The sequence below is a fragment of the Takifugu rubripes genome, chromosome 18, assembly GCF_901000725.2.
Source record: "Takifugu rubripes chromosome 18, fTakRub1.2, whole genome shotgun sequence".
NCBI classification, from domain to species: domain Eukaryota; kingdom Metazoa; phylum Chordata; class Actinopteri; order Tetraodontiformes; family Tetraodontidae; genus Takifugu; species Takifugu rubripes.
This window is the reverse complement of record NC_042302.1, coordinates 8,095,464-8,111,066: the sequence shown is the minus strand read 5'-3', so window position 1 is coordinate 8,111,066 and position 15,603 is coordinate 8,095,464. Positions and strand designations below refer to the sequence as shown.

Below are 15,603 nucleotides of genomic sequence, written 5' to 3'. Positions count from 1 at the left end.
GTCGTTCCAAACTTTCACCTTTCCAATAACAAAGCAGAACAAAAACCACGTTTGCGTCACTGATGTGCAGCTTTCTGCGAAGTGTTTGAAAAGTTCTCGGCCCCAGAATGGATGTAAGATCAAAGGAAACTGTGATCTGAGCGCAGAATGAATCCAAAAACGTACTTAAAAACAACTAAGTGGGTTTAAACATTAAATTCCTGCAAAGACGGACTTAGAGTAACGTTGCCGTCTGTGCAGCTGTGAATTGTTTAACTGGGTCAATCCTCCAAGGCGCCGTTGCTACTGGTTACCTGCATCCCGGACATTCTCGCCCGCGAAGCTTTTGTGAATCTGACGGTTCTGCAGTTGGCCATCATCCCTGCGGCCGCAACGCAGATGGACACTCCGTGGACGGCGGCTGTGGAAACCGAATCAAAGTCAACTTGAGGCTGTGGAGTCACCTGTTGAGTCACCTGTGGAGTCAACAGCCTTCAAACGGTAGCTGCTGTTCCTCAGGTGGACACAAACAGGAAGGAACAACCAGCACACCTTCAGAGGGAATTCCCTGCGCCGCGAGGAGCCTTTAAAGGTTATATAATTGCTGGTACACACCTGAGTACGTGCTCTGACCCTCGTTTTATCAGATTAAGTTCTGCCAAATTAGGAAATTTCAAACCAGTTTTTATAATGAAAGCACAAGAACAAAGGGTTTTCAACGAGAACAAACCTGTGAGCCGTAAATCAGCGCTGACTCTGAGGTGGAGCGAGCACTTCTGCCTCCCCTCGCACCGCATCGCCGTGGTGACGCTGATGTTGTGAAACACGGAGGAGGTGCGGAGGCCTTCGCCTGGGTCTTGGCACGGAGGGGGGAACAATGCTGTGAGGGAAAGAGCCCAAAACAAACGGGAGACGGATGAAGCGGGTTTGGAGCAGCAGGTTCAAGGTCACCACACACTCAGGCCTTTCATCGGCAGGGTCAACGCGAGGCGAGAGCGCCGCCCTACAGGGCGTAAAGGCCGACTCACCTTGTGGTTTGGTCCTGCAGCGGAGGCCCTGTGAGGAGGGAGAGTGACAACAGTCAGTCAGGGACCTTATATGCATTCAGCATATTCTTATCACACTGTCCTTCGGTGGAAAACCGGAGCGGTTTCCTGATCAGAATCCTGATTCAAGGTCCTGTGACGCATTCACTGCTAGGAAAATACTTCAACAAATACTTCTTGCCCCCTCCATGAACGGTTCGTGATAAGGATCTGTAATTGACGTGTTATAACCGAACGCCAGATCAGTTATCGGTTGTTTTGTCCAACAGCCAGTTCGGACAGCTCATGTTTCACCGTTAAAAGCTATGAGGGCCAAATAAACTGGTCATTAATGGGCCGATTAGGCTGAGACAGTTAAAAAATACAATTACATTCCCTCATATTATATTTCGTCTAAGAGAATAATTGATGTAAAGTAGCAATATTTCACTTGGGTTGAAACGAATGGATTCCCCTTTAAGGCCAATATCTGCATGAGTAAGTGCAATTTGAAAGGAACTTGAGGGAAATGGTGAGTTGCCAACAGTTCATACTGCTAGTCATGTTACTTCCTGGGTAGTAAGGGGTTCAAATTTAGGCCGATGACGCCTATCTGGAAGAAACGTGGTCGTCATATTGGGGAGTTATTAACTGACTCAAGAGGGTGTGTGGTAACCTCCCAAAACAAACATGCAGAAAAGCATCCGCACCCCGTGTTGTTTGATCTAATCAGGCACGAGCCCAACAACAGTGTTACCAGCACAACAACACACACACAAACACACCCAGGGCAGGACTTGTCTCATCCCAGCGTCTGTATTCCCTTCAGCTTTGGAGTCTAACTTCAAGTTCACTGCAAGTCCTACACAGGTGGTCGACAGGCGTGTAACCTCGGCAGTCAGACGCCGTTGCAGCTGTTCCACATTCCAGCGTGTATTAATGCAACAGATCCACGCTGAGGAGACGGGGTTTTTCCCATCAATCTCTCCTGTAGTAGTGAGTCAGCAGGTGAGTCAGCGCATACCTGCACAGTCATCAGCGGGCTGACACACACCGCGTTAGTGTGTCATGTATGTGGAATCAACACACACCGCGTTAGTGTGTCATGTATGTGGAATCAACTCGCAGTAGCATCAAGTGGGAAATAGGAAAATGAGAGGAGGCAGAGCTCGCTGGCCAAGGTCAGGAGGTTGTTTTACCTGAGAGCAGCCGGTGCCGCAGTCCTCTATCCTCTCCAGTGCTGCCGCGCTCCCTCCTGCAGCTGCGCTCACGCTCACGCAACACTGGGACACCAGCAAGGCAGCCAATAGGATCATCTTTAGACGACACCCCTCCGATTCCTCTCCGGCTCCTGGGATCTGTGGCCTCCTGCAGGTGACTGGGTGAACTGGGATCTTTCTAAGTCTAATGGTGGTGTTGGTAGGCTGGGGGGGGCGGGATTTCCCTCTCTAATATCCCCCGAGTGGGTTGATATCCAGGGAGTAGTTATAAGGCCAACCACACTCAAAGTGAACGACCTGCTGCACAAAAGTGGGGGTTTAAATATTCCAGGCTGGGGGCGTGGCCTAGATATTTGTCATTGTTTCTGTCAGGGAAACACGCAGAAGGTTTTTCCATGATAGTGTGAGGACACACTTACACCATCACATCCTCCTCTGCCCATGATTCCTAGAAGTGGAATCCACGGTTCTTTTCCAAATGACAGTCTACAATAACCATAAAGTGGAAGTGGTTCCACAGCAGTCGTGCCCGCAGCCACAGTACATCTGCATCATTTTTACCGTAAAGGCAGGAATTCCCCCATTTACTCCTTTGTTATCCATTTCTTTGAACCCAGATGGATCATAAAATTGGAACCTCCTGGATTACTGGTCGAATGTCACGTTTTCGGGCAATTTTTCGCACGCCTGACGTGCGTAAACACGCGATGTGGATGTAGTTCTTTGGAACTAGTTGGGGGGAAGTGAAAAGTTATGGGGTAATGTATTTGTCATTTGCCATTTTTAACAAGCGGTTTACGAACTTTGCCAGGTATTTTTGCTTCAGGCAGAACCTTGTGTTGGGCTCCGCGGTAACAGTTTCCATGCCAACGAACTCTGGTGTAGAGAGCGCCTGAGTTCTGAGAATAAGAAGCCTTCAGCTAATTCCAAGCACTCCCCAGATAACCTTTTGTGCTTCGTTTGATTGTTTCCGCCAGGAAGTGCCTATAGTTCCTTTGAATCGAGGTTGGTATTTGCACAACATGTGTTTTGTTCTTCGGCCCCATAATCCTGCGAGTGTCGTGACCCGGCCAGCTGAAACTGAGAAGCAAGTGATTCTGTGTGCATGTGGCCCTCCACCCAGCACGTGAGTCCTGTTAGCGTCCGCCTGGGGGTTCGTAGGATCACCGTGGTGGTGACGCGTTTATTGGAGGAGCTCCTCGCAGCCGCTGCCAGCTGTGATTCGGGAGCAGTCATTTACCCCCAAAGGTGCAGCTTTAGGGTCCAGCGTGACGCTCTAATATGTGGAGACCTGGGCAGCTGGAGGTCTCACACTGTCCACCTACTGGCTTCTGCTGGAGTCCTTCATCACCTATAAAGTCCTCCTGCTCCTACAGACGGTGGAACCATGAACAACTTCACCCATGTGACACCAGAGGCAGGTAAACGTGTTTGCTGTGCTGTAACTGGTTGAAACTTTAAGTCAAATGGCTCCGTCTAGTGGTTGTTTCTGTGTACTACAACCCACAGCGTTTCTGCACCTTCATGAGGGTCATTAGGTGAATGTCTTTGCCTTTATTAAGCAGAAATCGCACATTTTGATGTGTGGCCATCAAAATGTGATTTTTCTGGGAACCGAAGGTGAATTATTTTTTATTCAAAAATAAAGGGTAGAAATAATTGTGGAAAAACGCACTTCTGGTCTAAATTCTACAGGAGGCCGTCCTTGAAATGGCGCCGAACGCTCCAAATATATATCTGCCTTACAGTACCGGTATGTTCTGTAGTTGTGCACTGGTAAATTCATGCCAGAGCTTGGATCGCCCCATGACGTCATCGCCATCCTCAGCATCGGTGGGTTATTTCCTCCCATTTTATCGTGAGAAATTTAGATGAAAAATCAAAAAGAAACATATATAGATCATTGGCAGTCGAAAGAGCAGAAACCCCGTTTGGGGGGAGGGGGGGTAAATCATTGTCTGAGATGTGTCATCTGACTCAGATTGTGCAGCGGCTGCTGGACCGTCTGCGGTCTGTAAACCTGCATGAGACCCACTGACCAGCTTTACCTTTAACCTGCTGTCCGCCGCTGTAAGCTGCTCATCTCGCTGGAAGAATTATCAATCTTTGCTCATCCTGCACTGCAAAAAATAGCCGCTCCGACTCAGGAGCCTCAAACAGTTCCTATTTATTTCACATTAAAAGATCATTTTAGACTTCTATGTCAGGCAAACAGTTGCATTTATGTTCGCTCGTTAAAAAAAAGGGGGCGACGCCGTGTTTTTAAGTTCGACATCAGCCACTCATCGCATCCTCGTGCAGCGGCGTGCATTTTTTTGCAGTGCGCATCCGTGGCCGTGTCACATGACCTGATAAGCTGCTGTGTATTTCCGCGTTCACGAGGGCCGAGCTGTTATCAATGCTCTCCATGGAGGTGTGCAGGGTTTGTGCTGAAAGCATCATTCCTCGTTCCGGCCTCTCCTCCGGCTCCAGGCGCGACTGAATGAACCCCTGACCGAGGCTCTCCTCCTCCTCTGCCGCCTCTTCTCCTCCATCGAGCCTGTCGTCGACCAAGCACGGCCGAGCTGGGGGGCAATCCGGGGAAAGGGAGCCGCGGAGCCGCGCACCGGCCGACGGACGCACCGCCCCGACGCGCCGCCAACATGCTGACGCGGGTCAAGTCCGCCGTGGCCGGGTTCATGGGTGGCATCATGGCCGGGGGCGGCTCCGGAGGTGGGGGCAACGGTGCACCCGAGATGCCGCTTAAATTCCCGTATATGAGACCCCAGTTCCTCGGACTGTCCCCGGATGAAATCGAGTGCTCGGCGGACCACATCGCGCGGCCCATCCTCATCCTGAAGGAAACCAGGAGATTACCGTGGGCCACCGGCTACGCCGAGTAAGTAAAGCCGTCGGTCGCGATCAGAAATGAGCAGCTGTTCTCGGGATAGTCGGGCAGGAGTGGTGAGGGCCTTACCGGTGTGACCCCCCCCGCCCCGGTCCACCTGTTGTGTCCAAAAGCATCACCACCTTCGCCCTTTAACGCTGCGCTTGGATCACTTTGGATCGGGTCCTGGTGTTCTGTTGCCTGATCCTGGTCCCCGCAGCACCCTGCTGGTTCGGCTCCCCACACTGGTTCGGATTCCTGCGTGGAATTATGGGTATTTTAGAATCCAGACGTGCGTGTTTTGGTTTTATCAACCTTGCGTAGCCAAACCCAAACTGCAGCTTACTTCTTATGGAGGGAGGGGGGGCGATATTTGCACAACATCGGTGTTTAAGATGATGCGAAACGAACTGTGTTCCCATCCCATCGCAGATGTGTGGGCCAAGTCTCGGTGCATCAGACCATTAAAGGTCAATAAATCAGTTTAAAAGCCAATAAACGAATCTGTGGTCGGCTGGGTGTGACACCAGATCACAGTGGTGGTGGTCAGCATTTAAAGAAGGCTGGATTTTCCTTTCATTTTTCCTTTCATTTTTATTAAAATACTGCTCCTAAAAATCCCAACTTCCTGGTCTTGTAGTACCACCAGTTTCCTGGAGGGGCGATAGAGAGTCCACATTAAACATCACCATCCAAATCAGAAAAATGAGTGATGAAATTAAAGCTAAGCAGTAACTATTTCCCTCAACTATGACTTTAGCTTTAGATTTGTGGAGGGGGGGGGGGGGGGGGCTATTTGAAGCAGCAGTTCCCTTAAACCCTCACCACAGACTGGACGTAAAAATACAAGAGCTTCTTTTAAAACAGAGACTTTTTCCCCTTGATAATCTGAAGCTCAAGCTCTTTACAAAGCTTCCTATATTTCGTGCCTAAATGTGGGTTTTTTTCTTCCTTCTCTTATCTCGTGTATCCAGACGGCCACGTCTGAGCAGTTCTAATTACAAGGCCGCAAAAGCACCAAATTTGGGCTTGTTCGTTATTATTTTTAGCTCTTTTGCTGATAATGGGCTTCTGTTTCGTCCACAGGCCTTTTACAGGAAACGCATGGCAAAATAATTATCTCCTCTTCAAATGATCTCAGTGGATCGTCCTCGGGGCGCAGAATCGGCGCCATTCGACAGCTGAGGGGAAGATTAGCTTTTTGTTGCTAATTCGAGGAACGCTAACAATTCATCTCAGCGCTCACTCAAGCTAACCAGCTAATGTTACTCTTTTAGCATTTATTGTTCATGCATCAATGTTCATGTTATGGTTGAGGAAAATGTCCAAATTAGACATTAAACACACATCAAAGCAAAAATACTGGTCATATACGCCGCCAACGGACTCATTACTTGCATTGAAATTAAAATTATTCGTCTACTCAGGAACCTGTTGGCTTTAAACGAGTTGCAGCTCAGCGCAGTAGCTTATTTTCTTGCTAAATTTGGACCACAACAAAGGAGGGAACGCTCCAAAGGCTCCTGAAATAGATCCCACGCAAAAGTAGCAGTTATTTATAGGCTAGAAACGGGTAATAAAAGAGTCTGTTCGAGGCAGGGAAACGAGCTTCTGCCTCATTCTGTTTGTGTTGAAGGAATTTTTAAATCTGGGTGTGTCACTTCAGAGAGAAAAGGCCGACGCTAGCGCCCGCTCTCGTTTATTTCGTCCACGTTAGCGAGCACCTGAGACACAGACGCAGGCGTCGATGTCGCCTAGCAAAGGAAGTATCTATAAATAGGTCATTTTCTCGACCCCGCCCCCAGAGACGCCGGCAGACGCGCCTGTCTGTTCGCTTGGGAATGACGGCGGGAGCGATCCGGGGAAAAGAGGCGGAGAAAAGGTGCGAATGTCTCCGCCAGGGCCGACGTCAAGGTTGAGGACGGTCAGATTTGCCGCTGTCCTCTGGGCCTCATGAGGTTCTGCATCATTCTTGAAGGTGTTAGCGCGCTAAGTGTCGCTAATGAGTTCCCTGAAGGGTCTCGCGGACTCCCTCCCCCAGCCTGCAACCGAAAGAGGGTCCGTTTGGATCTGATCCATCTTTGTTCCGAATTCTGACTTGCGAGGAAAATGGAATTTGTTCTGCTGTCAAAATGGGACACCGGAAAAATTCCTGATTCTAGTCGAAGGTCTCATGATCAGAGAATGGCGGAAGGCAAAGAGGCGTTTTTTTCTGCCCAAACCTCGAGGCCCCGGTCGATCGGGTCCTGGTGCTGCGGCGGGCAGCAGCGACCCAAACCATCCGACGTCGTTCCGTGTTGTTCCAACTGAAGGGCAACATTCGATTTTCTCCCTCAGTCAACGTTTCCTCTGTTTCAGGGTGATCAACGCTGGCAAAAGCGCTCTGAACGAGGACCAGGCCTGCTGTGAGGTGGTGGTGGCGAGGAGGAGGCCCATGAGCTACTGCCCCCCCTCTACCCCCAGCAGGACCCCCAGCGCCAAGAGGCGCAACTCGCTGCCCAACGGCGAGGGCCTCCGCTTGGACTACAGCAAGTTGGGGGAGGTACAAACGTCCAACCTGAACACAGAACCACAGAAACCAGTCATTCGGAGTGCGTACTTGGGAGCACACACTGCTGCTGGCCGAGGTGAAATGCATTGTGGGATACCGAGTTGTCCCGAGTCCACACAAGTCACGCTAGATACGTGCGCGCTGAAGGACGGGCGCGCTTCCTGGAAAGTTGCGCGTACTTGCCAGGTTGCGACGAGGCAGGTGCACCCAAGTCCACGTCCGAGGTATCCCACAATGCATTTCACCTCCGTGGCCGCTCTGCATGCTAGCATAGCTGGAACCTGAAAGGGAGGAATTCTGCTGAGTTGTAGTTGAAATTGGAAGGAAGAACGTCTCCAAGGTCGTGTGTGTGTGTGTGTGGGTGGGTGGGTGGGGGTGTGTGTTGTTGATCGTGTCATGTGACCCGTGTCCAACGTTCCTGGTTGTGTCCGCAGGACACTGAAGGGTTCCTGTTCCACTACTGGGCCCTGTTCGACGGTCACGCCGGCTCGGGCGCGGCCGTCGTCGCCTCCCGCCTGCTGCAGCACCACATCGCCTGCCAGCTGCAGGCCGTCATCGACGTCCTGCGCGACGCGTCCTCGCCGCCCCCCACCGTCCTGGGGGAGGAGCCTGACAGCAACAACCCCTACCTCCAGGGAACCACCCCGGGCCCTCACCGGGCACTGACGCGGGCCGCCTCGCTGCGCGGCGCCGCGGGAACGCCGGGCTCCCCCAGCAGCACGCCGCCTCCGCCGCGCTTCTTCAACGAGAAGAAGATCGACCACGAGAGCCTGGTGATCGGCGCCATCGAGAACGCCTTCAAAGAGATGGTGAGGCCCGCTACGCTGCTTCAGACCTTTCAACAATGCTACATTTTAGCCGCCGCTTCGGCAAAGTCCCGTATATTTATAGTGGATCAGCTGGATCTTGTTGATCCACACACAGGGTGACGCTCCAGAGTTCAGATGACCTCAGATTTGAGGTCTCGAAGCACCTTTGATTGTCAGTTCAACTCAACGTTTTAGAACCAAGGAAATCTCCTTCGAGAAACCAGGAAAAACTTCCTTTAAACAGGAGGAAACCACAGCCAGGACCAGGCTCGGTACATGGACCAAGCAGCATAAAGCAAAAATATATCTAAAAATACTCATTAATCCTGGCAAAAAAGATATGATGGGTTTGTTTTCAATACTAAAAAGAATTCAGTTGAGGACAGTTGCAATGAATTTATTGGATGGACAGTTTCCAATGATGGCAGATACTCGTGCACGAGGCCCTGAAAGAGCTCTGCTGTTAACAGATCCAAGACTTCTGACATGAAATATGACATTAATGGTTATTATTGAGGAAAAGTATTTTTAGATTATTTTTTTTTTTTCGACGGGGGTCTTTTTTAAACAGTTATGCGTTCTGGCCACTAGATGGCGACATTTCGCATTTGACGCTATTTTGTATTGGAAAGAGCTTCTTTTACGTCTCCTAAAACAGAACCATGACCTGAACATTTACTATTCATTTATAAAAACGTCCCCTTTTAGTTTATCTTCAGCAAAATATTTGCACAGAATGTTGTTTTTTCCCCCCAAGTTCTGCTTGTTGGAATTTTACTATTTTTTGACGTTAATCGACATGGAGAAAACGATCCGTGTGTTCATTCTCAGGACGCTCAGATCGAGAAGGAGAAGCAAGTCTACAGCGTGACCGGCGGCTGCACGGCCCTCACTGTCGTTTACCTCCTGGGGAAACTCTACGTGGCCAACGCAGGCGACAGCAGGTGCGTCACCTTTCTTCAGCGTGTGGGTTGAAAACGGATTTAAAACATTATAAAATCTGGTGGGGTTGTTCTCTTTGTGAGCAGGGCCATCATCATTAGAAATAACGAGATTGTTCCCATGTCGACGGAGTTCACGCCAGAATCGGAACGGCAGCGGCTTCAGTTCCTGGTAGGTGACGTTTCTCGGCGAAAATCTGTCTTTGGAGTTTAATTCAGATATTTGCTGCAAATTCTGTCATGTTGAAATGTCAGAAGGAAACACATTTTATTAAATGAATAAGAAAACATCCGATTCTGAGCTCAAAATTCCTTTCTTGTTCATTCGGGGTGGGAAAATGGACAATAAACCATCAAAATTTTAGGTCTAAAGGGGGAAAAAAGCTCAAATGATTTGGAAGTTTATTGGACCTCATTGAGGACACAATCAGTCTCTTCATGTGTCATGAGTCTTTGGACCGCTGAAATAATGTAATAAAGAATGGCTGAGATCATTAATACATTATTAATTACAGTCAGACATCGCGTGAGCCGTAAAGGGGTGGGACTTTCTTATTTATCTGGTATTAAATGTTAAAATGATCTGCTTTGTGACAAAATCCCATCCCTGAGTGAGTCATCGCCTCTATTACCCCATCTTTGACGCCATGATGTCCGTCCAGGGTTTCATGCAGCCGCACCTGCTGGGAAACGAGTTCACGCACCTGGAATTTCCCCGCAGAGTTCAGAGGAAAGAGGTGGGCAAAAAGATGCTCTACAGGGATTTCACCATGAATGGATGGTAAGTCAATTTTCTCTCTCCGGATGAAGCGATAGTCAAAAAGATTTCATCGCTGCGAATCTCCGCGGCGATGGGAAGAACAGGACGTCTGAGTCCAATGTCCTCGCGTACTCCTGAATAAATCCCACCGGTGTTTTTCCGATTATTCTGGAGGGCATGTAAACGCATCACGCCTGATTAATATGTTCTAACAAGTAAACATTTGCAGCCACATCTGGGGGAATGACCGATCTTTACTGCCAGGGTTCCGGACATGGTCGGGGGGGCGGGGCTTATGGGTTCAGGGGGAGTTTCGAGGCGGGGAAAGGTCAAGGGTCAGCAGTATTCTTAGTTTATTGATATGCAGTTACATTCCTCTGCCTGCAGGGGGCGCCATTGCTGCACCCACACCGCCTTGGAGGAGCCTTTTATTACTCACGTTTCGGGGTTTTTAATTCATGCGCAATGTTCTTGAAAATACCCACTTGATTTTTGATTTATTTGATGAATTATCTGCTATTTACTTACCTTGTGGCCTTGCGAGCAATAAATAATATGTCAATATGCGAAGGACTCGTTGCTAAGTTACAGGTGAATGCTGGACTTCCTGGACCAGCCGTGAATCTTTAGTGAAGCTGACGCGATATCAAAGCGCGTTTTTCTGCCATCTTTGATGCTGCGAAGAGGAGAAAGGGGCTCGGCTCATGGTCAGGTTGGCTTTTCTCTCCACCAACGCAGGGCCTACAAGACCGTCGACGATGAAGATCTCAAGTTCCCGCTGATTTACGGGGAAGGAAAAAAGGTGGGATTTCGCACATCTGCCGTCCGATTCAGACACGGAGGAGAAGGTTTGACGTGCTCACGGCTCCCTGGAGACTAAAGCGGCCTCTGTTCTGCAGGCCCGGGTGCTGGCCACCATCGGCGTGACCCGAGGGCTCGGGGATCACGACCTCAAGGTCCACGATTCCAACATCTACATCAAACCCTTCCTCTCCTGCTGTCCTGAGGTGAGTCGCTCCGTTCAAGCTCTTGAGGTTCCTCCGTCTCCAGCGACGACAGGACACGGATAAAACCGGGCGTTAGCATCAAACCCCTCCGGCCGGCTGCTAGCTTGATGCAACCGAAGCGCGTTAGCTCCCGCTGTCGTTGCAGGTCAAAGTTTATCACCTGACGCGCTACGAGCATGGCGCCGACGACGTCCTGGTCATGGGAACCGATGGACTCTGGGACGTTCTCTCCAACCAGGAAGTAGCAGAAGTCGTCACCACCTTCCTCTCCAACTGTGACCCCGACGACCTCTACAGGTGCGTTGTTTGCTGCCCCTCCCCCTCCCCCTCAGGCTGGAGCATTCACGTTTCCCGTGTGGCGCAGGTACACGATGGCGGCGCAGGACCTGGTGATGCGGGCGCGCGGCGTGCTGCGGGACCGGGGGTGGCGGATCACCAACGAGCGCCTGGGCTCCGGCGACGACATCTCGGTCTTCATCATCCCCTTAACGTACGGTAACCGCCAGGCCTGAGGGGCCGCGGGGCCAACAGAACCCACCCTGGACCCGTCCTTTCACTCCTCTGCGCACGTTTCTGTCCTCGCCGAACGCCGGAGAATCCAGATGTGGAGGCTCGGGTTCAGCGTCTCTGCGGGAGGTCAAAGGCTCCGGGGAACCTCGATCCATGTCGGCTGAACTGGGCCCCTGAACCTCTGCAGAGACGCCAAAGCTGGAACTGTTGTGCTCCCCTGAACTCCTCCTCTGGACCGTCAACGTGTCCCCAACGTGTCCCTCCCCTTCGTGTTGTGACCGGAGCTGGCGGATCGGCCAGGTTCCTGTTGTGGATCCAGGCCCCTGGGCAGCTGTGCTGGGGGGGTGGGGGTCGGGGGGGCTACATGCACTTCTGTCTCTGAGAAAGCTGTTTTCATCTTTCAGCCGTTCTTTCTCTACTGATATTATTTTGAAAATATTTTGATCGTTTTGTTTTTTTAGCTAGCTGTTTGTCATCTTCCAGTCTTTAAGCTGAGAGTAGTGAAGATGGAGGACCAGCGCCGCTTCCTGCCGCCCGCCGCCGTTTCCGTAGCCAGAACCCGACGTTTATGGGGGAAGAATTCCACCCGTTAAATAACGGGATTGAGCCCTGTGCTGCAGCTAAACTGTCCGTGAAATCAGTCATCAGTCGGCAGGGCGGCGGACTGGCAAAGATCCGCTTAAATCCCTAATTGTAACTAAAAATGATGAATTCCAATCGCAGAGATGTTTGGATGGGGCGGAAGCCCGAGGAGACGACCGACTTTGTATTTACTGTATCAAAGATTCCGTAGTGATGTCAGTCGTTTGTATTTGTGAGGGTCCCGAGTGAGACCTCCCGCCCGTAGTTACGGAGCTGTGTTTCCTTTAGCATCCCAGACATTTAGCCTGTAAGAGCTAACGGTTACGAAGGAAGGCGCCGGCGAGGTGAAGGTGAAGCCGAGCGAGACGTCGGCTCATTCAATTTTGCACTTTTCTCATGAAGAATTCCAGCAAATGTTCGTTGTGATGGGAGTGACGCAGGCTGGGCGATAAGTTATAGACTGACCTAATCAACAGTTATGGCTTAAAGGGGTCGTTGGCCCAAAAGACCAATCACTATGGCGACGGAGGGGCGGTGGAAATGTGAACGCACTCGATTATTCCCACACAATCCTCCGTATTCATATTAAAGCTGTTTATGGGATGTTTTAAGCTGAAAACAGTCCACAAGCGTTGCATTTTTAGCAGATTTGCTTATTTACTGTTAACCTTTACGACGGTCAAATGTAAGGAAACCCCAAAAAGCACTTTTCCAGCCGCACCGTCAGCGTAGCCAATCGCTAACACGTTTAAATTCGGGGAATAAATCCCTTAAAGTGACTGAATCCAAAGATTATTTGGACAAATGAAATGGTGCTAGGACGAGAAAAGCCATCGTTAACGGAAAAGTTTAACATTTTGGGACACATCTGAACTTTCCTTAGCGGCTAACGACGCTCTAGACCCGCTAGTGCACGTTTTAAAAATGAATAGAAGCCTCCCAAAATCTTAAATTTTCTTCTCTACGTCACAAATGTGCCACTTAGCATCGGTGACAGTTGTCTGCATCCTCCGAGCAGCAGTTCATAAGGTGCATTTTCCCTTCTGTACATTCCATAATGCTATTTTTGCTCATTTACTACTCTAATGTATCTTTAAATTGTGTTTTTTTTGGTGAAATATGTTGAACCAAATAGTCTCTGAGCTGTGATTGATCTGATTTGCTCTCTAATTTATTGAATGTCGTTTTTTTTTTACATTTTTAAAGGACATTTATCTTCCCTTCTTTGGTCAAAAGTGCCCCGCTGCCACGTTAACAGGCTGCTTTAGCCGAGCGGCCCGACCCAGAACCGACCTCCTGACCTGGGCGGGCGTCTCAGCGGGGCATCGGGATGAATGTGCAACCTTTTAGATGCGTCTGTAGCCTTTTTGTTCTCTCAGATGAATGTCCAAATCTACATTTCGGATTTATTTTTGCCGTCGTGCTGAGCTGCTGCACAACTCAGGTTCAGTTGAACGCCCGGTTGGAGCTCCGCTGCTTCCCAAGAGCTGGAATCGGGCGGGCCGGACCCCCAGAGGTGGCTTGTTAGGCTTGCGGAGGAGGACGATTGTTGTTGTTTGAAGGACGCTCTTAGACTTGAACTTCCATCCTTCGATCTGACTGTAGCTTCCCTCCCTGGAGTTGCTGTATCGTGATCCTCGCTGTTGCTCTCCAACGACGTAAAAAGGAGAAAAAAAAAAACGAAACCTGTCAGGTTCGAATCTCTTTCCTGTAGCAAAGAGGACGTGTAATCACTTTGAAATACCCTCGTGCCGCCTCTGACGTGTTTATTTGTGAATGTGATTTTTGTATAACCTAAATTTTAGGATATTTTTAATGTTTACGTGTGCGGCGCCGGCGGGCGGAGCGAGGAGGAAGTGTTCACCTTCAGTGTTTGTTTTCCAGAAGTGAAAACAAAATAATTATTAAAGTTGAGTGTAAAAAAAAAAAAGAAAAGAAAAGTCTCTTTTCCAGTGTTATTTTTAACAATTTTTGGATTTTACTCGCATCATTCAAAAGATTTCCGTTTAAGTATATTGAATAAATTTAAAAAAATTAGTGATCCACTGTACAATTTTACATTTGCCTGTGAATTCAGTAGATTTATTCCTGGATATTGAATTAATTTTGACCAATAAATTCTTGGTTTGAATTTGTTTCTAATTCTGACCTGGAAGTGTCGCTACGGCAACAACCTTTATACTAAAGTGATGCAAACCGATTGACCAAAACACTGGTGGGTTATTTTATGCATATTTTCAGAAGGTTCCTCTCTAACTTATTTACATCGTCTGACATTTGTTCAACTTTTTGTTAAAACGCTCCAAACTTAAAACGTCATATTTGCCAGCGAGCTCTTTGGCGCCCTCTAGTGGGCAGAGAAGGAAACCGCCTTAAAATCCAACATGAAGGATTTTGTCATTAACTCTTCTGTAATGTGTCCAAAAAAATAAATAATGTGATTTAAAACACATGTCATTTATAAAATATTTTATTTTCAATCAAATCTCCGAAACTTCTCTTGATCCACAGGAAATTAACAACCTATTGGGTGTTTTTCTGATTATTCTTGCAATGATATTACTGAATTTATGATGGTATCCGAGCAGAATTGTAGCCCAGTTTCCTGCAGCGCTTCACGCCTGGACACACTCGCCTTGACGCGAGAAGAGCACCAACCCAGAAGACGTGAGGTTAAGAACTTATGTCAAGAACTTGGACATTTTCTCAGGTCCGGTTCGACTCCACCGCCGTCGGCCACCAGCGCCAGCAAGGCAGTAGATTGCGCAGTCATCTCCACAAGGGGCAATAGGACAACCCGACCAACAGCACAAAATACTACCTCAGCCAGCGGCTGGTCCCCTCTCTGGCTCCATTGTCCTACTTCAGCTTCGCTCCGCTGCGTCTCCATCCTGCCTGTGCCGGTGTGCGTAAAAGCGCACGATGAAAGAGGCGTGCGTAAAAATCCGCAGGAAAACGAGAGAAAAAACCCGAGCCAGAGGTGGGCACGGACACGCCTGTCCCATGTCCTCGGTAAGGGTGACATGTGGCTGCAGACGCGCAGCGTGAAGACGCAGGCGACACCGCTCAATGTCCACAGGCGGGTTCAAAGCTCAATCAGAAATTCCGAATCAACATTTCTACATTGGTTAAATCCTTTTGAAACGCAGCGTTTATGTCCAAACACGAATTACATCGCAAATTAATGTAACCATCGGGAAAGAGGCGATGGAGTCACGTTAGAAAAACGTATAACTTCTATAAATTGACTTGAATTTAGACAGATGAGTGAAACAAAAACCCAACCCTCCACTTCTGCACCTTGCATGCGAACTGCAGCAGCCTGTTTTATAACCTATTGTTGTCTGTTTCTG

At 49.2% G+C, this 15,603-nt stretch overlaps 2 protein-coding genes across 3 annotated transcripts in view; one reads left to right on the top strand and one right to left on the bottom strand.

The window, feature by feature from the left end:
- il17rel (interleukin 17 receptor E-like) overlaps positions 1-2,536 on the bottom strand; it is a 7,531-nt gene extending 4,995 nt beyond the window's left edge. The window contains exons 1-5 of the mRNA XM_011613467.2: positions 2,204-2,536; positions 1,008-1,035; positions 710-859; positions 294-400; positions 1-18 (exon numbers count right to left, since the gene is read on the bottom strand). The exon at positions 1-18 is cut by the window's left edge and continues 97 nt beyond it. Coding sequence (XP_011611769.2) covers positions 1-18; positions 294-400; positions 710-859; positions 1,008-1,035; positions 2,204-2,320 — 420 coding nt within the window. The 5' untranslated portion in view covers positions 2,321-2,536. The remainder of the gene's footprint in view (positions 19-293; positions 401-709; positions 860-1,007; positions 1,036-2,203) is intronic.
- A 2,055-nt stretch (positions 2,537-4,591) lies between these two features.
- LOC105417779 (protein phosphatase 1H-like) lies at positions 4,592-14,700 on the top strand. 2 transcript variants are annotated; one of them, XM_011613468.2, is made up of 10 exons: positions 4,592-5,102; positions 7,449-7,632; positions 8,076-8,450; positions 9,282-9,394; positions 9,479-9,563; positions 10,054-10,172; positions 10,890-10,953; positions 11,051-11,158; positions 11,304-11,455; positions 11,523-14,700. In XM_011613468.2, the coding sequence occupies exons 1-10, from the start codon at positions 4,867-4,869 to the stop codon at positions 11,668-11,670; spliced, it is 1,584 nt and encodes a 527-aa protein (XP_011611770.2). In that variant the 5' UTR covers positions 4,592-4,866; the 3' UTR covers positions 11,671-14,700. The 2 variants fall into 2 exon arrangements, with proteins under 2 accessions (XP_011611770.2, XP_029681601.1); XM_029825741.1 differs by lacking the exon at positions 11,523-14,700 and having other exon boundaries at positions 10,890-10,952; positions 11,049-11,158; positions 11,304-11,445.
- Positions 14,701-15,603: the final 903 nt, after the last annotated feature.

What these genes read in the sequence shown, in the direction of transcription:
- LOC105417779 (XM_011613468.2), top strand. Translation starts at nt 4,867, where the DNA reads ATGCTGACGCGGGTCAAGTCCGCCGTGGCCGGGTTCATGGGTGGCATC. An exon ending in GATTTCACCATGAATGGATG is followed by an intron (nt 10,173 to 10,889) that starts GTAAGTCAATTT and finishes CCACCAACGCAG; the next exon opens with GGCCTACAAGACCGTCGACG. An exon ending in GACCCCGACGACCTCTACAG is followed by an intron (nt 11,456 to 11,522) that starts GTGCGTTGTTTG and finishes CGTGTGGCGCAG; the next exon opens with GTACACGATGGCGGCGCAGG.